At 41.5% G+C, this 26,633-nt stretch overlaps 1 protein-coding gene across 1 annotated transcript; it reads right to left on the reverse strand.

Annotated features, from left to right (window-relative positions):
• Positions 1–26,116, reverse strand: dusp3a (dual specificity phosphatase 3a). Its single transcript, XM_073071587.1, has 4 exons — positions 25,917–26,116; positions 25,519–25,772; positions 5,282–5,508; positions 1–1,191 (listed from the first exon to the last, which is right to left on the reverse strand). The coding sequence occupies exons 2-4, from the start codon at positions 25,638–25,640 to the stop codon at positions 986–988; spliced, it is 555 nt and encodes a 184-aa protein (XP_072927688.1). The 5' UTR covers positions 25,641–25,772; positions 25,917–26,116; the 3' UTR covers positions 1–985.
• Positions 26,117–26,633: the final 517 nt, after the last annotated feature.

The raw sequence follows: 26,633 nt of genomic DNA on the forward strand, positions 1-26,633 counted from the left end.
ATTGATTAATGTTTTTATTACCATGCAGAGGAACGTGTGCTTAGGCACATACAAGTATGCATCAGTTGGGAGGAAAGGTTCTGAAGGGTCAGTCAAAATATTGATTAGTTTTCACCCCCTCGGATGAACTAAAGGCAAATAGTAATAAAAACAGAAAATACTGGAAACACTTAGCAGGTCAGCCACATTATTTGGAAGGAAAAACAGAAGTCTGGGACCCTTAGGTTTTTTGCCTTTCATTTACAGACAAATGTAATTATCTAATAGCTCCATTGTATAAAGATGTATGGATAATTAATTTGATTTTTATCAATTCACACAGCAAAAACATGTCCACCCCAAAACAGGGAAGACAAGGGAACACCTGCAGTTCTGGAGATGATTAAATGGAGTTTGACACTGATCTACAATGTGCTAACTTGTCAATAATGTCAAACATTGCAGCAACCAAGTAAGATGAAAGACAGAAAGTTACATTTATATAGCACCTTTCCCATCCTTTATAAGGTGCACTATAGTCAATAAAGTACACCATTACAAAGCCACTGTAATGCAGGAAAATTTGTATACTTATAGTACTCAGTTGATAACTGCATCAAGCCCAACTGCAAGACCTGAGCACTAAACCACTGGGATATTTCCAACAGATTCACATCATCAACTGCAATTTGATACAGTAATTGAGCACAATAAATTAATTTTCCTGCATTACAATCCAAAACTATGATCCCAAAGACCAACACACATTAACCCGAATCCAAGGGTCCTACTGAATTTGGAGACAATGGAATTATGTGTTAAGTATAATGCTGGGTCGCTGCTATCTTGACCTTTTCCTAAATTCCTTCAAAGTAAGTTAATCCCACTGAAGAAATTATTGAAACAATGAAACTTCATCCCAGCCCTAAATTCAAACACACATTTGGTACACTGAAACCTCAGGTATCTATTAATTCTCATCAGGCACTGGCTACTTCCAAACTGGCTAAGACTTAAGTTTAGCCTCCTTAACTAGTTTTTCATTTAATTGACAGAGTTGGCGCAAGAATCCATCATTTGGCCCAATCTCCCTTTTCTGACGGATGGTTATCAGAGCCGTTTTGACATCCATTTTGTGTCGCAGCATGAGATAAGCAATTACAAGAGTAGGCGAACGACTGTATCCTTCACGGCAATGCACAAACACTCGCCCTGGGGAGGAAGAACAGTGTAGAATTAGCTGCTGAAGCCCTGCAAGCTAACAAATCAGCATCATAACACTGGAGGAACTAAACAGGTCAGGCAGCATCTACAGGGGGAAATACAGTCAATGTTCCAGGTTGAAACACTTCATCTGGACTCCATTTCCCCCCATAGATACAGAGCTCCCCCAGCACTTCGTGTGTTACTCCAGATTCCAGCATCTGCAGTTTGTGCTGCAAGGGTGAACCTGCTCTTGTGCATTTTCAATTGCTTCTCAATGTCCTATATCTTTCCTGTCACCTTTTTTTTAATATCAATTCATGCTCTTTCTTGCTGGAGTTGAGTTATTAAGAAGTCCATTGAGCCCAAAATAAAAGTGCAAAAGGATTGGCATTTCTGCAAGCTTGGTGTATGGTTTAAATCCCATGAAATTCAGAGTCAAACCATGTTTAATGGTGTATGATCTTCCAAAATTCTACAAGTTAAAGGACTCTGAATAAAAAAACCTGCTTTTAATACATAACTACCAAATGCACCATGAGTACTTTCCCTCCTCTCCTCCATTACCATACAACAGTATATATTAGTTTGGTATGAGTATTGTTCATTCAAGGGTAAACAAAACCAATCAACTGAGTAAGAAACAATATTTTTAGTTCATTTTCAGGACCTGGGTATTGCTAGCAAAAATAGCGTTTATTGCGCATCCCTAAATGATAAAGTGGATATAAGCAACTTTCTTGAACTGCTGCAGTTCACAACGAGGCATGCCCTCAACGTTCCGGGATTTAAATGCAGTGGAAGGACCAGGGGTGTACTTCCAAGTCAGGATACTGTGCAGCTATGGAGGGATCCTGAAGGTGGGGAGATCACAAGAACCTGCAGCCCTTCTCAATTCTGATGGTGAGTCTGAGAGGTGCCTTACAGTACTTTGTGCGAGTAACCATAGTGCATTTTGTAGATGGTACACTCTGCAGTCAGTCTGTGCCTGAGGTGGAGGGAATGAATACTTAATATGGTTAATAAGGTGCTAATCAAGTAGGCTGCTTTGCCCTTGATGATGTTGAGCTTCCTGAGATTTTCTGGCACTACATTCATCCAGGTAAGTAGCAACGCCTCCATCACACTCTTTACTTGTACTTTGTAGATGGTAGAAAGGCCTTGTGATGTCAGGAAGCTCGTCACACATCACAAGAATTGTAACCACAGTAGTTATGTAACTGATCCAGTTGATTGTCAATGGTGGCCCCAGAATATTGATGGCAATGGTAATGCCATTAAGTGCCAAGTGTTGGCAGGTAACCAGTGATCAATAACAAAAATATCGCTTGAAGTAAATCCAAACTACCCACCAAACATGCCTAGCTGGCCTTTTGCCTTAAACTTTTCAAATCCAAATCACTTTCCAGTTCACTTGGAATGGATCTGCACAAATGATTGGCAGTGCTTTCCTTAAAAATTCAACATCATCAGCCAAGCTACCAATATGGTGACCTCGCTGCAACTACAGAAAATGGTCTGAAAAAGCAAAGAAGTAATCTCACTGCTCCAGAACCACTTACAAGATTAAATATTGAACCTCACATGTTCTCCAATGACACAAATGGCTTTATAGGCCCATTACACCCTATTTGAGAGCAGTCATTAATCTAATCATTTGAGGCATATTTACTTGTAAGGTTACTTCAACATTGACAGGGAAAGATCACGGGCAAGTCTGATTCAGATAGCTGAAATATCTGTGGTGCATTCGTTTGTTGACCTTACTTGAAACAATAATTTACAGATTTCTCTGGTAAAATGCAAGTCATAAAAACAAGTTATAAAAATATTTATGATTGCTCTCCGTTTAATCTGCGGTATATATGTACTCTCTCTCTTTCCTCTACCTGAATGGATAGGACTGAATTTCCAGGGATGAATGAGGGGCTCAGAGTTTGCAAACCAGAACCGTTAGAGTACAAGCAGAAATGAGGCATTAAAATGTGCAGCTGCTAATCCATTAGGTTGGAAGTGCTGTGCACATATCTTCCAGCGTATTTTCTATTTTACTGCCTTGCTTGTTGGTCCCAAATTCACAGCATTGACCTCTGAAGCATATTAGACAACTGAAACAACATTCAGGCTTACAAAATGCAAATCTTAGCAAAATGCAAAGATCTGCAGGTGGTAGATATCTGAATTTAAAATAGAAATTTCTGGAAATACTCAACAAGCATGTAAGATCTGTGGAGTGATAAACAAAAGGCTAATGTTTTAGGTTCATGATCTTGTACAATGCTGAGTATCTCCAGCATTTTCTGTTTGTATTTGTGGCCTTATCAAAACCTACCTGCAAGTCCAAAACTGCACTTCAACAAAAAGTACCATATGGCTCTAAACTTCAATATCATCATGAAAATATTTTTGCTACAAATAAGCTCACATCATAATGCACTATGGGAACGGCATTGTTGTTCAGTGTTAATGTATCAAACAAAGCCTCTTGATAGGCCTCAGCTTCTTTGATTTCTTACTGTTGCTCTGTACCTTTGCCAAATATCATTTGTATTTTATCTGCAAATTAGATCAAATAAGTTTCAGGTAAGGTAAATTTAGCACACAGAGATGAATGATGGTCCCTTGTATTCTGTATCAGTTTTTCAGAATTCATCAACCTCCTCATCTTATTCCAGAGGAAATGCTGAACAGGTCATCAGAAAGTGGAGATCATTACAAGGTTACAGTTCAGAATTAAATAACTAACATCAATCTCCATTATCTCCTAATGGTATTTATTATAAATTGCTGATGACCTATAGCTTTCAGATTCCCAATTTCCTTTTCTCTATTACTCAATTATTCCTATTACCATAAATTACATACCATTTTGAGACTGGAACTATACAGATATATCAACTTGGTGTCAATACATAACAGAGATGAATGATATTTCAGTGCCACCATACTGTTTTACATTCTGTTTAATTCAGTTCAATCCCTCAATTAATCTTGCTCCACAATACTAAATATTAATAAATTATTTGCAAGGAAGAACAAAGGAATTTGATTTTTGCAAGACGGGAAGTGAAAGTACTTTTGGTTCTGAATCAGTTAGTACACATGAAGTACAAATTTATTGTTGTTCCAGAGCATAAAATGCCCATCTCTAATTGTTCCTGAACTAAGTTGCTTGCTTGGCTATATAAGTTAGGGGTTACCACAATCATTTTCCCAGGGTCAGGAATCAAGAACTGGAGGACATAAGCTTGGGGGGGGGGGGGGGGGGGGGGAGAAAGGGTAGCAACCTTAGGGACATTTTACAAGATAGTGGCCAGTATATGGAATGAGTGGCCACAGGAAATGGTTGAGGCAGGTACAATGACATCATTTGAAAGGAACATGATAGGAAAGGTATAGAGGCTTATGGGCCAATGCAGGTAAGTGGGACTAACTCAGATGGGAATCCTGATTGAAATGCACCATGTGGGCTGAATGGCCTTTTTCCATGCTGTATGACTTCTGTCTCTAATATAACCATATAACAATTACAGCACGGAAACAGGCCATTCCGGCCCTCCTAGTCCGTGCCGAACGCTTACTCTCACCTAGTCCCACCTACCCGCACTCAGCCCATAACCCTCCATTCCTTTCCTGTCCATATACCTATCCAATTTTACCTAATGAACCAGCTGAAGTCACAAATAACCCATGCTGGGCAGTAAAGGGGGACTGCCTCCCTCAAGAAATCAGGCTTTCAAAATGATACCTTTTATTCTACTCTTTATATAAATAACTGAATTAAATTAATTTAATTTATTTAGTTTTCCCTAGCTACCATAATGGGTAGGGATTTTATGAGGCATTATGTTGTAACTTCAGACAGTATATCAATAATTTGGTGGACACCTGGCTTGTATTAGCAATTAGTTACATGCAAGCCTACATGGAAGCTTGATTTTCTAATCTAAAAACTAAACTAAGCTAAACTTGATTTTCCTTTTGAAAAAAAATTAACCTAATGCTTTATATGGCAACAAGTTGTGCAGCTGAGTCACAGATTCACAGATAAAACAGCAAGTTATCTATAGTAACAGTTCAGCTACACACTTTGACTCACCATCCTTTTGCGCCAAGGCCTTGTCAATGAAATCAGCAGCTTCTTCAAAATATGCACTCAGGTCAAATGCTTCTGTGTCGTTGGCTCTAATTCCATGGTACGTTATCCCTGAACCTGCATAGAACTCCGCACTGGTGTTAACGTGCATGAATGAGTTGCCTTCTGCACTGTTCAACACATGTGTTATCCCCAATCGCTCTAACCTCATAAGATTTTGTGCAACAAATCTGAAAAATAAAAGATGAAAAAAGTAGCCTTAGACTTTGAAACTAATGCTGGAGGTCACAGATCTGAACCGTCAGCTAGGTTTCCTTCTCCAGAGATGGCACTCGGTCTGCTGAGAAATTAAGTCAGAGTCATAGAAAAGTAGAACACAAAAACAGGCCATTCAGCCCATCTAGTCCATACCGAAGCCACTTAAATTGCCTGCTCCTATCAACCTGCACTGGGACCACTGCCCTCCATACCCCTACCATGCATGTATCTATCCAAACATCATTTAAACGTTGAAATTGAGCTCGCAAGCATCACTTGTGCTGGCAGCTTATTCCACACTCTCACCACCCTGAGTGAAGAAGTTTCCCCTCATGTTCCCTTAAACTTTTCACCTTTCATCCTTAACCCATGACCTCAGGCTATCGTCCCATCCAATCTCAGTGGAAAATGTCTGCTTGCATTTACCCTATCTATACCTCTCATATTTTGTATACCTCTATCAAATATCCTCTCAATCTTCTATGTTCTAAGGAATAAAGTTCTAACCTATTTAATCTTTCCTTATAACTCAGGTCCCCCAGTCCCAGCAACATCCTTGTAGATTTTCTCTGTACTCTTTCAACCATTTTTTTTAAAAACACATCTTTCCTGTAGTTAGGCGACCAGAACAGCACACAATACTGCAAATTGGGCCTCGCCAACGTTTATACAACTTCAACATAACATCCCATCTCCTGTACTCAATACTTCGATTTATGAAGGTCAATATGCCAAAAGCATTCTTTACGACCCTATCTACCTGTGACACCACTTTCAACAAATTATGGACCTGTATTCCCAGATCCCTTTGTTCTACCCCACTCCTCAGTACCCTATCACTCACTGTGCAAGACCTACCCTGGTTGGTCCTACCAAAGTACAGCAAAGGTCCATAATTTCCTGGTTTCTGTTTAGAGCTTTTTTAAACAGTGACACAACTTTGGCTATCTTCCAATCCTCCTGGTACCTCACCTGTCACTAAGGATGATTTAAATATCTTTGCAGGAGCCCTGGCAGTTTCTGCACTTGCCTCCTAAAGAGTCTGAGAGAACACCTTGTCAGCCCCTGGTGATTTATCCACCTTGATTTGCCTAAGGACAGCAAACACCCCCTCCTCTAATCTGTATAGGATCCATGAAGTTGATACCTCTTTGCCTCGCTTCTTTTGACTCTATGTCTGCTTCCTGAGTAAATACAGATACAAAATATTTATTTAAGATCTTCCCCATCTCTTTTAGATTACCATTTTGGTGTTCCAGAGGACCAACTGTGTCCCTTACAATCATTTTGCTGTTAAAATATCTGTAGAATCCCTCAGGATTCTCTTTCACCTTGTCTGCTAAGCAACCACATGCCTTCTTTTATCCCTCCTGTTTTAAGTGTTCTCTTGCATTTCTTATACTCTGTAAGAACCTCATTTGCTCCTACCTGCCTATACCTGTTATGCAACTCTCTTTCTCTGAACCATGGCCTCAATATCTCCTTGAAAACTATGGTTCCCTACACTTGTTATCTTTATGTTTTATTCTGACAGGCACATACAAGCTTTGTACTCTCAAAATTTTGCTTCTGAAGGCCTCCCACTTACCAAGTACACCTTTGCCAGAAAACAGCTGGACCCAATCCACACTTGCCAGATCATTTCTAACCATCAAAATTGGCTTTTCTCCAATTTAGAATCTCAACCCGTGGACCAGACCTATCTCTTTGCATATTTACTTTGAAACTAATGGCATTGTGGTCACTGGATGCAAAGTGTTCCTCTTTACATTCTGATGAACAAAACTTTCCTGAACACATTTGCCAAACTCTATCCCATCTATTCCTTTTACAGTATGGGAATCCCAGTCATTATGTGTAAAGTTAAGCAACACACACACAAAATGCTGGAGGAACTCAGAAGGCCAGGCAGCATCTATGGAAAAGAGTAAACAGTCAATGTTTCGAGCTGAGACCCTTTGGCAGGACTGGAGAAAAAAAGCTGAGGAGTAGATGTAAAAGGTGAGAGAGTTTGAGAGAGAAACACCAGGTGACAGGTGAAACCTGAAGGGGGAGGGATGAAGTAAAGAGCTGGGAAGTTGATTAGCAAAAGAGATACAGGGCTGCAGAAGGGAGAGTCCTATAGGAGAGAACAGAAGACCATGGAAGGAAGAAAAGGAAGGGGGAGGAGCACTAGAGGAAGGTGATGGGCAGGCAGGAGATAAAGTGAGAAAAGGAAAAGGGGATGGGGAATGGTGAAGGGTGGGGGGAGTTGGGGGCATTATCGGAAGTTCGAGAAATCAATGCTCATGCCATCAGGTTGGAGGCTACCCTGACAGAATACAAGGTGTTTTTCCTTCAACCTAAATGTGGCCTCATCGCGGCAATAGAGGAGGCTATGGATTGACATATGGGAATAGGAAGTGGAATTAAAATAGGTGGTCACTGGGAGATTCCACTTTTTCTGGTGGATGTAGTGCAAGTGCTCGGTGTCCGGTGTTCCTGGTGTGGCCTCTTGTATATTGGTGGGACCCAACATAGATTGGGAGACTTCGTTGAGCACCTATGCTCCATCCGCCAGAGAAAGCGGGATCTCCCAGTGGCCACACATTTTAATTCCACTTCCCATTCCAATATGTCAATCCATGGCCTCCTGTACTGTCACATGATGAGGCCACACTTAGGGTGGAGAAACAATACCTTATATTCTGTTTGTGTAGCCTCCAACCTGTTGGCATGAACATCGATTTCTCGAACTTTCAGTAATGCCACTACTTCCCGCCCCCCCCCCCCCCCCACCATTCCCCATCCCCTTTTCCCTCTCTCACCTTATTTCCTTAACTGCCCATCACCTCTCTCTGGTGCTCCTCCCCTCCTTTTCTTTCTTCCATGGTCTTCTGTCTTTTTCACCAATCAACTTCCCAGCTCTTTACTTTATCCTTCCCTCTTCATGTTTCACCCGTCGCCTAGTGTTTCTCTCTCCCCTCCCCCCACCTTTTAAATCTACTCCTCAGGTTTTTTTCTCCAGTCCTGCTGAAGGGCCTCAGCCCAAAATGCTGCCTGGTCTGTTGAGTTCCTCCAGCATTTTGTGTGTGTTGCTTGGATACCTTTCTTATTTCTCAGTTCCACTCATAATGTCTCACAAGACGAATTTTTCAGTCTGGCCTGACAAAGCACTGCCATGATATTTTCCCTGACTAGTAATGCCAGCCCACTCCTTTAATTCTGTTGCATCTAAAACAACGGAACCCTGGAATATTGAGCTGCCAGTCCTGCCCCTCCTGCAACCAAGTCTCACTAATGGCTCCAATATCATAATTCCAGATGTTGATCTATACCCTAAGCTCAACTGCTTTTCTTACGATACTTCTTTAATTGAAATATATGCAGCTCAGGATACTAGTCAAATCATGCTCAATCTTTTGATTCCTGACTTTGTCTGAGGTCTTATCAACACCCGTCTCCACAACCTCTCCACTAACTGTTCTGGCACTCTGGTTCCCATCCCCCTACAATTCTAGTTTAAACCCCATCATGCTACAATCACGTATGTACAGATCTCACCTTCCCTAGAAGAAAGCCCAATGATCCAAAAATCTTATGCCCTCCCTCCTACCCCAACTCCTTAGCCTCATGTTAAACTGTGTAATCTTCCCATTTCTGACCTCACTGGCATATGACCCAGGTAGCAATCCTGAGATCAAAACCTTGGAGGTCCTGCCCTTTAAGGTCCTGCACCTAACTCCCAGAACTCACTTTGCAGAACCTCGTCACTCATCCTACCCATATCATTGGTACCTACATGGACCACGGCCTCTGGCTGTTCACTCTCCCACTTAAGAATGCTGAAGACTTGATCCAAGATATACTGGACCCTGGCATCCGGGAGGCAACATACCATCTGGGAATCTTGTTCTTGCCCACCCTAACTGCAAAATCCCCTATCACCACAGCTCACTTCTCCTTCCTTCTCTTTTGAATCACAGAGTCAGATTCAGTACCAAAGACCTGACCGCTGTGACTTTCCTCTGATAGCTCATCCCCCCCCAACAGTATTCAAAGGGATGCACCTGTTGTTGAGAGGGATGGCCACAGGAGTACTCTGCACTGACTCTAACTCCTTTCCCCTTACTGACTGTCACCCAGTTTCTAGTGTCCTGCACCTTGAGTGTAACTATCTTCCTATGTCCTATCTATCACTCCCGAATGATCTAGAGTTTGTCCAGTTCCAGCTTCAACTCCTTAATGTGGAGTGTTAGAAGCTGCAGCTGGATGCACTTCCCACAGGAAGGCAGGGAGACATTGGAGGTCTTCCTGTCTTTCTACATCCTGTAAGAGGAGCATTTCGCTATCCTGCCTGGCATCGCTACTGTTCTAACTGAGCAAGTGTAAAGGACGGGAGGGGGGAACCTCTACCTACAGCTTTTTTGTTTGCCTTCTCTGACTGAAACCTCTCCTTGCTGAATCCTCAAAATCTCCACTCTAACTCTGTCCACTCTGCTTTCCCAGCCTTACTTTAATTTGTTCTTGTCAATCAAATCCAAGCACTGATTGGCCCCTGCTCAAAGATCTAGAACTACTGCAAGTTGCTGTCTTTTCTACTTGATCAGCAAAGATTCTAAAGTTTTCTGGTTGTGTTGTACATGTTCCAATCTACAGTACTTCGTCTTTAAATATCATTTACTGACAGGCTTAACAGGTGAAACAAAATTGCCCCACAGTTAAAATATCTGCCTCATATGTCTGCTAATTCCACTGCATTGGATTGGATTTTACACTAATTAAAATTTACTCCAAATTGCTATAATAGCAGCATTAACTGGAATTGTGTTTCCCATTTAGAATATTTTTATTTCCAAGTGTTTTGAAAGGGTGAAAGGAGCAATTTCCATAAGGCTTCCTGATTAGACCTGAGATTACTCTATCCTCAGATGCTGCCTGACCTGCTAGGTACTTACAATCAATTCAGTTTACATTTTGCTTTTTTTTAAAAAAAAACTTTCGAAAGAGAAATGAATAAACACTTGAAACGGAGAAATTTGCAGGGCTGTGGGTAAAGAGCATGGAAGTGGAGTTAATTGAATTTGCCAGAGTTACAATCATAGAAATCATTCCCTTTTGCCCTATACAATCCCATCATAGATTAGCTATTTAAAAACATGGCAAAAATGTGAAAGTTACTGTTTAACCGAGAGTCAGTTACCACTCAGTTGTGAAATGAGTCCTTTGGCTCTCCAACTGGCCTATGCTGTGGGGATGAATGTTTTAAGGAGACAACTGTACAGGGCAGAAGATGGAACAGCTGGAAGCAAGGGACCATTGAACAGCACCTCTAGGTTTTACTCTACCGCCTCAAGTATTGACAGTAATAAGTAAGGCTGAATTACAAACAGAACCAAAATACTACTAAAAGCAAGCAATACTGGAAATATTCAGAGGACCGAATGATTTATCTGGAGAGAGAGGGAAAAAAACACCTAATGACTTGCCGGAAATCCTCAGCATTTCCTTTAATTGGAGATTCTCAGCAAGTGGAATTTGGTATCATGCATTTTCATCTTGTTTTATTTTCTCTCTCTCTCCGAACTTATTTGCAATCTTTAGCAAGCCAACATCACCCTCTCTCATCTGATACTAATATGATTGAATTATGTTTTTATTGCTCCCCCATCTATCACAGACATTTCTCTTTGCTCATCTGACACTTTCCCCCTTCGATGCAACCTGAAGCAAGCCTGTTTCCCAGTACATTTAAAAGGGTCATCAGTCTTAAACGTTAACTCAGTCTCATTCTCAATTGATGCTGCCCAATGCTTAGAGAATTTTGAACATTTTCTGAGTTTATTTCACAGCTGTAACATCTGTAACTTTTTACTTTTCAATTCAAATTCTATAGATGCAAGACATCTGAAACCAAACCAAATATTTAACATATTAGGCTGCATCTGCGGCAAGTAAAACAGCTTTAAAGTTGATGACATTTCATTAAAACCCGGCAAGGTTGGAAGGAAAACAGGTTTACGTTGCGGAGTAAAAGGCGAGAGATGGAGTACCACCTTCCCTAGTAATGCTCCCCAACTCTTCCTAAGCTGCATTGACAACTACATTGGTGTTGCATCATGCACCCATGCTGAGCTCATCAATTTCATCAACTTTGCCTCCAGCGCCACAGTAGCATAGCGGTTAGCACGATGCTATTACAGCTCAGGACTTAGCAAAGTTTGGAGTTCATGTTACAGTGAGCAGAGGAAGCGAACCCAAGTGCAGGACACAGGCATGGAGATTGAGTTTGGATACTTACACAAGCGTAAACGCCCAACAGCAAGCAGGAGGGATCTTGACACGGAGCCTTGACTCAGAGAGACAGAGTCTCATAGGTAAACCCTGAAACTGGAGCTAAACTTAAAACAAACGTTTCTAAGCGGTCGGGAAACGTAGTTATCTCACAGGAAAAAGACCAACGAACTGGCGACTAGTGGTTGTGATGTAGAGGTTCTTATACTGTAGCTCTAGATGGAAACCAGATGTGCTGTCATCAAAGTGAATTAGAAGTAATTGGGAAATAAACGGTTGGAACCATGGCAGAATCAATGGAAATTAGGAGCAAGATAGGGAAATAAACAATCGGTACCATGACAGATCAATTCTGATATCACTCTGAGGAATGTCTGTACATTCTCCCCATGGAATGTATGGGTTCCTCTGTGTGCTCCAGTTTCCTCCCATGCTCCAAAGATGTATAGGGTAGGTTAATTCGTCATTGTAAATTGTCTCGGATTTGGTTAGGGCTAATCAGGTTTGTCGGCGGTTGCTGGGCATGGCTCAAAGGGCCAGAAGGGCCCATTCTGAGTTATACTGCTAAAGAAATATACTATATCTCTGTCTCCACTTAAGATCTCTGGCAGACGACTGAATACAGCTCATTATCTAATAGGAGCAAGGAACCACTGCGTCACCTTAAAGGATTGTTTTGTAACCCTGGATGACAGGAAGGGAAGAGGTAAAAGCCAGATTTTGCATTTCCTGCATTTGTGGAGAAAGGTGCCACGGGTGTCAGTAGTAATGAGAAAGCTAAAATGTCCAAGGGGAAATGATCCCTTTGGAATTTTGAAGGGCATGGGGGGGGGGGGGGGGGGGGCGGGAAACACACTGGAAAATTTGGACAGAGCTACTAAATGGTGTGTTGACTGAAGTGAAGTACCAAAGTAAACTTAGGAAAATTATTTCCCCAGTTTGGAGCATCAATCCAACCCTTCAAATGCATTCATTTTGGTATTACTTATTGGCAGAGTTTCAACTAGAACTGAAAAGCAAAAAATTGCAGATGCTGGAAACCTGAGATATAAAGCAGATTCTGGAAATACTCAGTACAGGCAGTCCCCAAATTACGAACGAGTTTCGTTCCTGAGTCCGTCTTTAAGTCGGATTTGTACACAAGTCTGAACAGGTACATCCGGTATTATTTAGTGTCAGTTAGTCAAACGTTTGTCTTAGTATATAGTATATATTTTACCTTTCTATGCATATAAAACACTTAAGAAATATATGTATTTCAATAATTAAACCACTACGTTGCTTAGTAATAATTGTAGCTTTCATCAGGGCAGGGCTTTTCACATGCTCCATTATTCTCACTTTATCCTTTACCTGTATCCTTTAAAGTTGTTCCGATCGTTGACCGACTGTAGCCTAAAGCTTTTTCAATGACTGATGGCGTTTCACCTCTTTCCAATTGCTTTATTATTTCCACTTTATTTTCAATCGCGATCGTTTTCCGTCAATGGAACAAAAAACTGCGGATTTTACGTTCTATCGCTGAGCACCAGTGAACCGTCTGGCCTATAAGTTCTCTTTAGGAATTAATTGACTTGATCAGCATTTCTGATCCGGCTATTGTTCATGATCGCACTTAATTTAAAAAAAATACAGCAGCCACCGCAGGCGGTGGGTCTTATGCTGCTCCGGGTCCTAAACTTCACCCGCACGGAGAAAGGTTAAATGGGACAAGTGCTGTCTGGAACGGGGGGGAGGAAGAGAGGAGATCTGGGTGAATCTTGCTAAGAAATATTTAAGCCAAATACAAAGTTGCACACTCAACACAGTGTTAATGGCAACGACTTAAAATGGTGGACAGCATCGTGATCTGACTTAAAATGGCGGATGGCGTTCTCCTCCCTCCGTTTGTAAGTACGAGTTGTCCCTAAGTTGGACGTTCATAACTTGGGGACTGCCTGTATGTTAGGCAACACCTGTGGAAGAAGAAACAGCCAATATTTCAGGCCAATAACCTTTCGTGAGACCTTGATAGTAAAAGCAAAATGCCAGAGACACACAACAGTTTGGCACACTTTGCTAGAACTTTGATAATACTGATTTTTCTTTAACATCACAGGAAACAAAACAGAGAACTGACCAAACTTGTTCCTGCCCTTATATTCCCCGCACAAGCAATCACAGCTTTTGTTGCCAAATGAAAACATGATATTCAGGTTATTCTAACCTATCAATTAAAAGGAGGGGCAATTAAGTATGACCATATTAGTCAAACTGTAAAAAAATCCACTGACTAAACCAGAAGTACACCGAGAAGAGGCAGGTCATTAAAAATACTGCACCTCACTTGCTCAGTTCTGCAGTATCAACTATTACCTTTAATTAATACATCTTAATTATTACATTCACTTTTCACCTTGTATAAGATTTCTATTGTAATTTATATGAAATCCCTGATTATAAATCAATAATTTGTACACATTCACCACAGAAATTGAATGTTACTCCTTCATGACTATTTCGGTAATAACTAATCCATAGTTTTTAAAAAGGTATGAAACCAATATAAATCTTTGTCTTTTTTTGGATTATTCAGGATCTAGGTATTTCTGGCCTATGCCCAAATGCCCTTGAAAGGATGGGGGTGAACCACTGCTGTCCTTCATGGTGCTTCCGAAAAGGGGGTTTCAGGATTTAGACCGAGTAAGATAAAGGAATGTCAACATATTGTATTTCTGAGTCAAGGTGGTACAAGGCCTCCAAGCCCCCATTGTGGTAAGATGGACTCTTGACCTCACCTCATTATGGCCTTGCATTATATTGTCTGCCAGCACTGCACATGCTCTGTAACTGTAACTGTTTTTGTTTTTCCATTATACTATCTCAATGCACTGTTGTAATAAAATGATCTGCAGGGACAGAATGCAAACCTGAGTTTTCACTGTACCTCAGTACATGCAACAATAATAAACCAACTTAACAAGATGTAGATGGTAGTGCTGTCATCTGCCCGAGTCCTTGGTGATGAAGGGTGCAGGTTTTGGGAGGTGCTGTTAAAGTTGTCTGGGTGAGTCGCTGGAACGTGCACATGCCACAGGCACTCTGCTTCGGTGGTGGAGGGAATGAATATTCAGGGTGGTGAATGAGGTGGGCTGCTGTGCCCTGGAAATGTTGAGCTTCTTCAGTTTTACCCCCACTGAACTCATTCAGGCAAGTGGAACACTTTTCATCACACTCTTAACTTGTTGAGTGCAAATGGTGGAAAAACTCTGGGGTGTCAGGAAGTGAATCACTCTCCACAGGATACCAGACTTCTGATTTTCTCTTTAACCACAGTATTTATGTGGTTCATCCAGTTCAGATGTTGGTTAATGGTGACCACTAGGACGTTGATGGTGGGGACTCAGCCATGGTAATGTTGAATTTACTTCATACATCTACTTTCTTGTCCCTTAACTTTCTCCTCTTCAGGTAGTACCTTATGCTTGCACACAGACCAAGGACATCAGAAGGTCTTCAATCTCTCAGTAAAGTGAGCTTTTCTCTTAAACGCAAGAGAATCTGCAGATGCTGGAAATTCAAAGCAATACACACAAAAAGCTGGAGAAACCCAGCAGGTCAGGCAGCATCTATGGAGGGGAATAAACAGTCGACATTTCGGGCCCACCCACAACATCGACCATTTATTCCCCTCCATAGATGCTGTCTGACCTGCTGAGTTCCTCCAGCATTTTCTGTGAGAGCCTTTTCTTTCTGTTAGTAGTGAACAAAAGGAGGCTACATCTGGAGGACCAGAAAATTTCAAATGTCACTCCACTTTTCAAGGGAGAGAGGCAAAAGAAAGGAAATTGTAGGCCAGTTAGTCTAATCTCTGTGGTTGGGAAGATGGTGGAGTCAATTATTAAGGATGTGGTTTCCGGGTACTTGAAGGCTCATGATAAAATAGGCCAAAGTTAACAAGGTTTCCTTAAGGGAAAATCTTGCCTGGTAAATCTGTTTGAATTCTTTGAAGAAATAACAAGCAGGATAGTTGAAGGAGAATCAGTGAATGTTGTGTACTTTGTTTTTCAGAAGGCCTTTGACAAAGTGTCACATGAGGCTGCTTAACAAGTTAAGAGCCCATGGTGTTACAGGAAATATACTAGCCTGGATAGAGCATTGGCTGATTGGGAGGCAAAGAGTGGGAATAAAGGGGACCTTTTCTGGTTGGCTATCAGTGACTAGTAGTGTTCCAGAGGTTTGTGGTGGGGCCACTTCTTTTTAAGTTATATGTCAATGATTTGGATGACAGAATTGATTGTTCTGTGGCCAAATCTGTGGACAATACAAAGATAAGCAGAGGGGCAGGTGTATTGAGGAAGTAGAGGAACTACAGAAGGACTTCAACAGATTAAGAGAATGGGCAAAGAAATGGCAGATAGAATACAGTGTCAGGAAGTGTATGGTTGTGTGCTCTAGTAGAAGAAATAAAAGTGTAAACCATTTTCTAAATGGAGAAAAAAATTCAAAAATCTGAGGACTTGAGTCCTCATGCAGGATTCCATAAAAGTTAATTTACAGGTTCAGTTACTGGTGAGGAAGGCAGATGCAATGTTAGCATTCATTTCGAGAGGACTAGAATATAAAAGAATGTAATGCTGAGGCTTTATAAGGCACTCATGAGGCCTCACTTGGAGCATTGTGAGAAGTTTTGGGCCCCTTATCTAAGAAAGAATGTGCCAACGTTGAAAAGAGTTCAAAGGAGATTCACAAAAATGATTCTGAGATTGAAAGGCTTATCATATGAGGAGGTTTAATAGCTCCGAGCTGTACTCAATGGAATTCAGAAGAATTAGGGGGGGGAATCTCATTGAGTGTTGCAAGGCCTCGATAGAATGGATGTCAAGAGGATGTTTCCTATGGTGGGGGAGTATAATGGCAAAGGACACAGCCTCAGAATAGAGGGATGTCCAGTTAGAACAGAGATGATGAATTTCTTTTGCCAGAGAGTGATGAATTTGTTGCCACAGGTAGCTGTGGAGGCCAACACATCGGGTATATTTAAGGCAGAAACTGATAAGATTCTTCATTAGTCAGGGCATGAAGGGATACAGGGAGAAAGCAGGAGATTGGAGCTGAGAGGGAAATGGATTAGCCATGATGAAATGGTGGAGCAGAATCAATGGGCCAAATGGCCCAATTCTGCTTCTATATCTTGTGGTCTTATCATCTACACGACCTTGAAGATTAGAAGATTAAAAGATTCCAGTTTCAAGTACATTTATTTTCAAAGAATGTATAAATTATGCACCTTGAGATTTATTTGCTTACAGGCAGCACAAAGCAAGCAAACAAAAGCAAATTATTAATTATCAACACGTGCAAACAAGCTGGATGAACTCAGCAGGTCGGGCAGCATCCATTGAAACCAGCAGTCAACGTTTCAGGCCGAGACCCTTCGTCAGGACTTGAAGGAGGGGGCAGGGGCCCTAATTATTAATTATCAACCCCGTCAAGTTAGGACAGCAGAGTGGTGCAGTTACCAGAGCTGCTATCTCACAGCTCCAGCCACCTGAGTTCCATCCTGATCGCTGGTGCTGTCCATGTGGAGTCTGCATGCTTACTCTGAAGGGTCCTTCAATTTCCTCCCACAGCCCAAAGAAGTGCATGCTAGTTATTCATATAGCTACTGTAAAATACCACTTATTAAGTGGATGGGGGGAGATCAGTCAGTCCAGATCGGTAATAGCATCTTCTTGCGGATAGTCAACACAGACACACATCAAGGGTGCATGCTTAGCCTACCGCTCTACTCTCTCTGCACTCTTGACTTGTGACTAAGTCCAGTTCAAATGCCATCTAAATTCACCAAATGACACCATTATTATTGTCAGACTCTCAGACGGTGATGAGGAGGCATACAAGAGTGATACCGATCAGCTAGTTGAATGGTGTGCAACAACTATTTTGCATTCAATGTCAGCATAGTCAAGAAATTGAATGTGGAGTTCAGGAAGGAGAAACCAGGAGAATGCACACCAGTCCTCATTGAGGAGTCCGTGGCGACAAGGTGAGCAGCTTTAAGTTCCGGGGGGTGGGGGGGGGGGTCCAACAGCTCAGAGGGTCTATCTTGGGCCGAACATGTTGATGGAATCACGAAAAAAGCATGTCAGCAGCTGTAACTCATTAGGAGTTTTGGGAGATTTGTTACGTCACCAAAGACTCTTGCATGTATGGTGAATCAGCCATTCTGACTGATTGCATCACCACCTGGTATGGAGCCTACAACGTGCAGGATCAAAAGAGGCTTCAGAGGGTCCTTGACTTAGCAGTTCCCATCATGAGCTCAACCCTCTCAAGAGGTGGAATCTATCATTAAGGAACATCACCATACTGGACATGCCCTCTTCTCATTACTACCATCAGGAGACAGGAGCCTGAAGATCCACACTCAACATTTTAGGACAGCTTATGCCAGTAGATTTCTGAGTGATCCATGAACACTACCTCATTATTCCTCTTTTGCACTATTTATTTTTTCCTAACTTATAGCAATTTTTACTACGTCTTGCACTGTGCTGCGACCACAAAACAACACATCTCACAACATTTGTTAGTGATAATATACCTGATTCTGTTGTACAAATAGATTACAGTGAAAACTAGGGGGAAATGGGATTGGTTCGTGAACTGGCACAGACTCAACGGGCCCAATGGCTTTGTGAGGAAATATAAAATACAGAGAGTAACAGAGTGGCCAGTCTTAGCTGATCACATTCGATCAAATATACAACAGGCAGCATTCTCCACTTGCATTAACAGGGAGCTTACTTTTGTTTCAATAACTAAAAAGTACAATAAGGACAAACAGAAAGTGAAATTTTCTTGGAATTCTTTTTCTAAAAATCAATGGATTCTGAGACGGTAGGAGGTGCCTGAAGTCTGTCTGATGACAGCATACCTCAGCTTTTCCCTGGACTACTCTGCAATGTGACATACTGAGTGATTATTCAATGTTTTTCAAGACTTTTACCAAGGGTTTATGTTTGCAAATTGTACAAAATTGTGCAAAACTGCAAGAGTCCGGAAAAGTCAGGCATGTTTAAACAGCCTCTCCAGAGTTGATCTGCCTGCTCACCAAGTGGTCTGCGCTCTCACAAACAGTGCAGCAAACCAGCAGCTGTCTGCCACTGTGAACTGACGTGATTTCTATAATTAGCTGTGTATGCTCCCGGCAGATGTAACATTTCACTTGGGCCATATTACTGTTATTAATAAGTAAATGAATCTGACCACACTTTAAAATTCTACTACATTCCTTTCTAATGAATTGTTTAATTTGAAGTAAATTTCAGCTGTAATAAATGCAACAGTAGTGAAGATATACATACAAACATGCATTCATGCTGAAATCATTGTAATATAGAGCAGAATAAACCATATGACCTTGAAAGGAATATTTCAACGTGCAAATACTCTTAGGTGGTCCTAAAAATAAAATGATTTAAAAAGCATCAGAAATAATCTTTCTGTTTATGAGTTCCATCTCAGCAAGGCATCCAAGAATGATTACTTGCCACATAAAGAAATTACATTAGTTTAAGTGGGTGGTTAAAGGTCAGTATACATTCAGTGGCCACTTTATTAGGTACACCTGTACACCTGCTTAAAATGTAAATGCTTGTTAATGTACTTTGATAATAAATCTACTTTGAAATATCTAATCAGCCAATCATGTGGCAGGAACTCAAGGCACAACAGCATGCAGACATGGTCAAGAGGTTCAGTTGCATTTCAGACCAAACATCAGAATGGGGAAGAAACGTGACTTTGACCGTGCAATGATTGTAGGAGCCAGACAGGGTGGTTTGAGTATCTCAGAAACTGCTGATCTCCTGGGATTTTTATGCACAACAGTCTCTGGAGACTTTTACCAAAGGTTTATGTTTGCAAATTGTACAAAATTGTGCAAAACTGCAAGAGTCTGAATATCCAGTGAGTGGCAGTTCTGTAGCCGAAAATGCCTTGTTCATGAGAGAGGTCAGAGGAGAATGGCCCAGACTGGTTCAAGCTGACAGGAAAGCGACAGTAACTCAAATAACCATGTGTTACAACAGTGGTGTGCAGAAGAGCATCTCTGAAAACATGTCAAAACTTGAAGTGGATCAGCTACAGCAGCAGAAGATTACAAGCATACACTCAAAGGGCTGAAGGGCTGTTTCAATGCTGTACTTCTGTGACTCATTGCCTCAAATTGCCAGTTTTCATTGATTTTACCAATTAAAATTTTGTAGCAGTGAATCTATTTCCACTTGAAGTGTATACTAAATATCATTCTCCAAGAGACCAGTTTGACTATCCAAGTCACTGAAAAGTACAAGGGTGAAACATGTTTTTTTTAAGCTAAAGCTATGTTCTGTGAAGAAGCTGAGAGATGAAAGATTCTTGCCTGTAGCCCATTCATCTAGCATACCCTTTTGAATAAATAGCAACTCGGTCAATGAAGGCCACTTTCCCACAGGTTGTGGGAAATGAAATGAAATGAATGCGGGTCACCAATGGACTACACTGATTGGCATCAAGGACCATCACTTTCATTTTCTGATTTTATGTGTGATATAAAGAGCCCTAGGGAAAAAATTGCTAAGGATTCATTTATACATATCAAAGAGGTTACTGTTCATGGGATAAAGCAAAGGTCAAGCTACTGGACTCACTTTGTGATTAACTATGCATACCCAACTCAAACAACCTTCCTCTTCCTCAAACAAGCAACCAATACTTCCCTCCAAATCAGTTTGTTGAAAGCAGATAATTTCTTCAAACTCTGTATCTATGTTTTCCAGTCTTTATGAGAAGATTTCTTCTATTGTCTTCTAACTTTCCACTGTATGTAATTAAGTCACCAAGTCACCATAATACATATTGTAGTTCAAACCAATGTATGTATATGGGAAGATCCAAAGGTGAAACCTGTTTATTGACAGAATTCTATTAATACAAGGTTTTTGAAGTAAACTAGCTTTTTGGTATTTTATCAGAGGCAAAAGCATTTCTGAGCAAATGTGATTATTTAGATCTCATTCTATCCTAGCAACAGGCAAGAGGAACGTTGGTAGACCCCAGCTTCGTTTCACGGGCCTCTGCAGGCATGACATGAAAGCCTTAAAAATCAACAGTGTGCTGGGAGGATACAGCAGATGACCACAACAAATAGTGAGATACTCTTCAGCAACACCTACAGCAAGGCGAAAGAGTGATCCTGAGTCAGTTTGATGAGCGGAGAGCTAAATGGAGAGCACTGCGGACAGCGGACAACAATTCCATGACACCCTACACATGCAGCAACTGTGGCAGAGCCTGCCATTCCAGGATCAGCCTCAATAACCACAGTCGATGCTGCTCAACAAACCAGTGACTACCAGAGGCGCAGTACCCATGGTCGACTGTGACCGACGGAGGCCACACATACATATCCTTCAATAACAATGATGCAGTAACATACAAAAGTGAGTTAGAACATGGCTAGGTAAATGATGGACGCAATATATCAACCACAATTAATGTTTCTGATGAAGAAATCCGGTGGAGAACTTTTCACAACGGTCACTATCCGATATTCCTCATATCAGCTTTTCTCCAATGTCAGAGATGGTGTGAAGATGCCTATACGAAATTTGCAGACGCCAGGACTTTTGGGCCTATTTTTATTCTGTGAAAGATGACCCGACACAGTAATTCAGCTGTGCTACAGCTAAAATTGCAATCTGTACACATTCTGTCTCCTATGTACCAATGTCCCTTCATGACTTGCTTTGCCTCAAAAATCCAAAATTAAATGGTATTGAGTGTTACTAATTGCACACAAAACTAACACGAGTTACTTTCTACTGTTGAAATAAATTATACCCTTTCATTTGCTTCACTCTACAATCAGATCATGACTCCACCTGCGATGCGTAATCCTTGCTACACTAGCATTATAGAAATCTGTCTATGTGTCTATTTCACCTTCACAGATTACAATTGACACAGCATCTATGGCATGTTGCGGACAGGGCTCCAGGTTTCCACTTAACACTGTGCAAAAACATATTTTCTGCTTTCTCCCTTCCACTCACCCAAGGTATTTATCAGGAGCACTGCATATGCATTGTCAGTGATCCCTCCCATCTGTCCCACAATCTCTTTGACCCCCTACCATCAAGCAGGAGGTACCACAGCATTAGGGCAAGAACTGGGAAACAGTTTCTTCCCCCCAGGCCATGAGACTACTGAACTCTCTTCCACCAACCACGTCTCATTACGTATGCAGTGCCAGTAGCATTATACTGTCTACTTTTTAAACTTGTGTCACAAATACACCTGATGCTAAATGTCAGTCTTCTGGGATATATTTATTATTTGTTAATTTATTTGTGGTAATACTACTTTGTGTTGTGTGTGCGTTCTAAGTGCTATTTTGTGCACCCTGGTCCAGAGGAACGTCGCTTAATTTGATAGTATATGTGTATACAGTTGAAATGACAATGAATTTGAACTTCTTGGTGTTGACTGTGTTCAGACACTATGGCTTCTCAATTGCAATGATTAATAATTTGCCCCTTTGCTCCATATTCTCCAGCCAGAAGAAATGGTTTATTTTCATTTACTCTATGAAAGCCTTTGATTTCCATTGGTAGAACTGAATTTTATGCAATTATCTTAAAATTCCACCACTTAAGACCAAAAGACATTGGGCTGAATGGTCTAATTCTGCTCCTTCGAGTCTGCTCTGCCATTCTATCATGGCTAATTCCAGATCCCATTCAACTCTATACATCTGCCTTCTCACCATAACCTTTGATGCCCTGACCAAATCAGGAAACTATCAATTTTCACTTTAAATATACCCACAGTGTTGGTCTTCAATGCGGTCTGTGGCAGACCATTCCAGATTCACTACTCTGGCTAAAATAACTCCTCCTTACCTTTGTTCTAAAGGGTCACCTCTCAATTTTGAGGCTGTGCTCTCTAGTTTTGGATACCACCACCAGAGGAAATATCCTCTCCACATCCACCTTATTTAGTCCTTTTAACATTCAGTAGGTTTCACTAAGATCCCCACACTAAATTCCAGTAAGTACAGGCCCAAAGCTGCCAAACACTCATCATATGTTAACCTTGTTAAGACCTTGAAAACAATTTCAATTGGAAGTTCTCCACTATCCTCACTGGAAGTTGTTAGACTATATATTAAATATAGTACATCACCAAAATTCCAAGCACCTTCTGAAAGAAATTGATTTAATGCATGAGTAATGATGACAAATTCACAACTGTCTCATAGGCAAAAAAAGTCTTAAGGAAATGCATTAGAAAAGAACACCGTTTGCACTTGGAAAATAAAGTTGTTTTAACACTGCTTCTATGTGTGCTAAATATAATCTGACATCATTACGTGGTTACTATGCTTACTTCATCAGCCCTTCCTGAAGATAACACCTTGGCTGAGAGACTACCCACTTAAAAGGTCAAGAATCATGTTACTGACCTTGTGTTTATTTTATTATTTAAAACCATTACTGCAAAAGAGGTCACAAAATTTACAAAACACTGCATGGTGCTTATTTTGATGCTAATCCTGTGGCATTTTTGAAAATACTGCCAAAGCGTGGGTACTTTATGGACAAATCTTCATGAACTTCTTCCCAAGGTCAACCCAGTGTGGTTTTGTCACCCGTTGTTCAAACTGCCCATATTGGGACTCACTCAGGACATGGAAAACTGTGTGAGAGAATGCACCTCATAAAACTGTACAGCACAGAAACAGGACATCTGGTCCACCTCATCCATGCCAACCATGATGTCTATCTATGCTAACCCTATTTGCTTGCAACAGGCCCATACCCCGATACTTTTCCAATTTAAATTCCTCTCCGAAAGCCTTATTGATTTATTTAGAGATACAGCACAAGAACAGGCTTTTCCAGCCCAACAAGCTGCACCACCCAGCAACACACCTATTTAACACTAGCCTAATCACAGTGACCAATTAACCTACTAACCAGTACATCGTTGGACTGTCTAAGGAAACCAGTGCACCCAGAAGAAACACATGCATTCACAGGAGAACGTGCAAACTCCTTACGGACAGCTCCAGAATGCCCAGAGCTGTAATCACTTCATGTTAACTGTGTTACAAGGACATGGCAGTGAAACGAGCCCAAGTGCTGAACACCGGCACGGAGGCAGAGTAGGGAGGCATTACAGTCATAGCGAGCACAGAATTGGTGCCAAGGGAGTCTTTACCAGAGCCTTGGTTTAGTAGAGAATTCAGGAATGATGTTAGACTAGAACAGATAGTGCTAAGAACCATGGAACAAGGTTACTCATACACAAATCAACCATTGAACTGGCAGCTCCTTGTGGTCACAGGAGTTTTATACTGCATTTGCTGATGGAAAGCAGGGTGTTTGTAGTTAGTGGAACCTGGGAATGATTGGGAACTAAACAAGGTGATTGAGGCCCAATTCCTGAGCAAAATAGCCAGGTGGGTGATTGCCAGAAGGGACCGTGACAAACTGCTATGTTGTAACTGTTGTATCTGCACTTAGCAAGCACACTTCAAGCCAAAACCTCACTTGTAGTACACATACAAGAGCTATATTGAGGCACAATAAAATTCATGATTTGTTAAATTAATGTTCTAATATTACTTTAATTTTCCTTTAGAAGCCCAGCAGGACCATTAACAATAAATGACTAGGTTACTTGACTGTTCAATCCACCACTAATTTGCCACTCACCGCTCTACATTTTCTCAAAGGATCATCGAATAATAATCAGGTCTGCCCAGGCACACCAATCCCATCACCGCTCCCCCCCCCCCCCCCCTCCCCCCCCCCCCCCCCCCCCCCCGTCGTCTTACTACCTCTCTTCTCCCAAAGAACATCACCCAAGAAAGAGAAAAAGACGATAGCATCAACATCAGGTCAGGGAAATGAAAATTGGCCTGGATTTAGCTGTCTACCACCTTTTTGAAAAGATCATAATAAAGTTAGTAAAGACTTCACCATACTAGATAACTTGTGTTCCACTACACAGCCATTTTATATACAAAAGCATTTGAAGGTTGCAGGTGGACCTTCGCATGAGGCTGCACTTAGACTGTGAAATCAGTTGACACCTACTTCATTATATGTATGTATATATGTATATAATATATATATAAATAAATCAACATTGTTGCAACTTTCGTCCATTCCAGGGTAGCAACAGGGCAGGCTGAAAACTAAACACGACCGCACAATTTTGCTCCTCTCGTAATCCAGAAATCCATTACAGAGATAAATCGAAGCTTCGATATCCAGGAAAAAAAGGTTACGTGCACTTAAAAAATTCTAACACTACATTTTAAAAGAATTACAATAATTTATAACTAAAGCACATTTTTATTTACGTAATTACTAGGCATGATACATATATAATGTATTTTGTATACGTAGACAGATTCGCACGCACATTTCACAGGGCCACAGACACAGCAGATAAAATGTAAGCAAATCGCTGGAATCAATTATCAACTACCAGTAATCAACTAATATCTCAAAGGCAAGAAACGATGTTTTACAGAAGCTTGAAAAACAGCCGGCAAGCGTGATCAGCAATCTCATTCAGATCAATCGATTTGCTAATGAGAAAACTAAGAGTGGGAGGGAGAGTCGTTGCGATGCCTCAAGTGTGCAGCAAGCAGTAAATAAAATACTTACGCATTGCCCACATATATCCTGGAGTAAACTTCATTGCAGTGCTGGGCTGGGAGGCTGTAAAAGCCACTGTCGTTTGCTAGAAGCTCGTTGAGTTCCTCTACCATCAGCCGGTGCTCTGACATGGTCCGTGGCTGCCGCTGGTCGCACTAGGGACAGCGTTGCTCCTGAACAGGCTGTGTGCTCGCAGGGAGATGGTTTATTTTCCACAAATGTTGTTTGCAATCCTGCCGCTGTCAAACTTCCTGCACCTCCCGCTGTCAGACACAAAGGGTGGGTGAGAGAGAGAGGGGTGGTGGGAAGAAAAGAAATACCGAAAGAGATAATCAGCCTTTGCCAGCCACAACAACAACGCCTTTCCCTCGCAGTCACCCACACACACGCGCGCAGGCCACACATACCAATCCCACGGACTACATCTAATGAAAATGCGAGGCTGCAGCAGCCCGCTCCAACCGCCCGGCGTTCAGCTCTACATTCGCCACACACCGAAGCTCTGTGCACCCCTTCAAGAATGTAACAAACTTTGTGGCGTGACCACCAAGGGAGGAGGAGAATGCCATTTCGATGTTTCCGACTGATAGTGTCAGTGGAAAAGGGCGGGGATCTCTATGCTTGTTTACATTCCTGGATGATTTGGCTCGTAGTGGTTTTAGGATGGGCATGGAAGCGTACCTCAGAAAGGATGTGTGAGTCTCTATGCCTTCCTCAGCCGAACTGCTGTTAAAAACTTCATCCGTGATATCGTTATCCCGGGATGAGTGACTTCCCGTGCTCCCCAATTCCAAAATCACAGCGTTTCCTCTCCCCCCCTCTACTCACTGACCTTGGATGGCAATGACTCGATGATGTTCCAAGACTCGCGGGACTGGTTTATAGAGAGAGGTTGGGGAAGCTAGGACTTTATTCATTACAGTGTAGGAGAGGGAGGAGTGATCTTATAACGGTGTGTAAAACATGAGGCGAATATACAAGGCAATGGTTGGGGAATCAAGGACTAGGGCGTATAGAGTTAGGGTGAGAGGGGAATGATTTCATAGGAACTCAAGAGGCAACTTTATTTCCACACAGAGAGTGGTCAGTCGGGGCTGACAAAAGATATGGCTGAGGCGGGTACA

The sequence above is a fragment of the Hemitrygon akajei genome, chromosome 18 (assembly GCF_048418815.1).
Source record: "Hemitrygon akajei chromosome 18, sHemAka1.3, whole genome shotgun sequence".
Taxonomy (NCBI): Eukaryota; Metazoa; Chordata; class Chondrichthyes; order Myliobatiformes; family Dasyatidae; genus Hemitrygon; species Hemitrygon akajei.

Bases quoted from the DNA above. Each gene is read 5' to 3' on its own strand.
- dusp3a (XM_073071587.1), bottom strand. From the start codon at position 25,640: ATGTCAGAGCACCGGCTGATGGTAGAGGAACTCAACGAGCTTCTAGCA. The intron at 5,509-25,518 runs GTAAGTATTTTA...TTTATTTTTCAG, and splicing joins AGGATATATGTGGGCAATGC to ATTTGTTGCACAAAATCTTA. The intron at 1,192-5,281 runs GTGAGTCAAAGT...CTTCCTCCCCAG, and splicing joins GGCCTTGGCGCAAAAGGATG to GGCGAGTGTTTGTGCATTGC.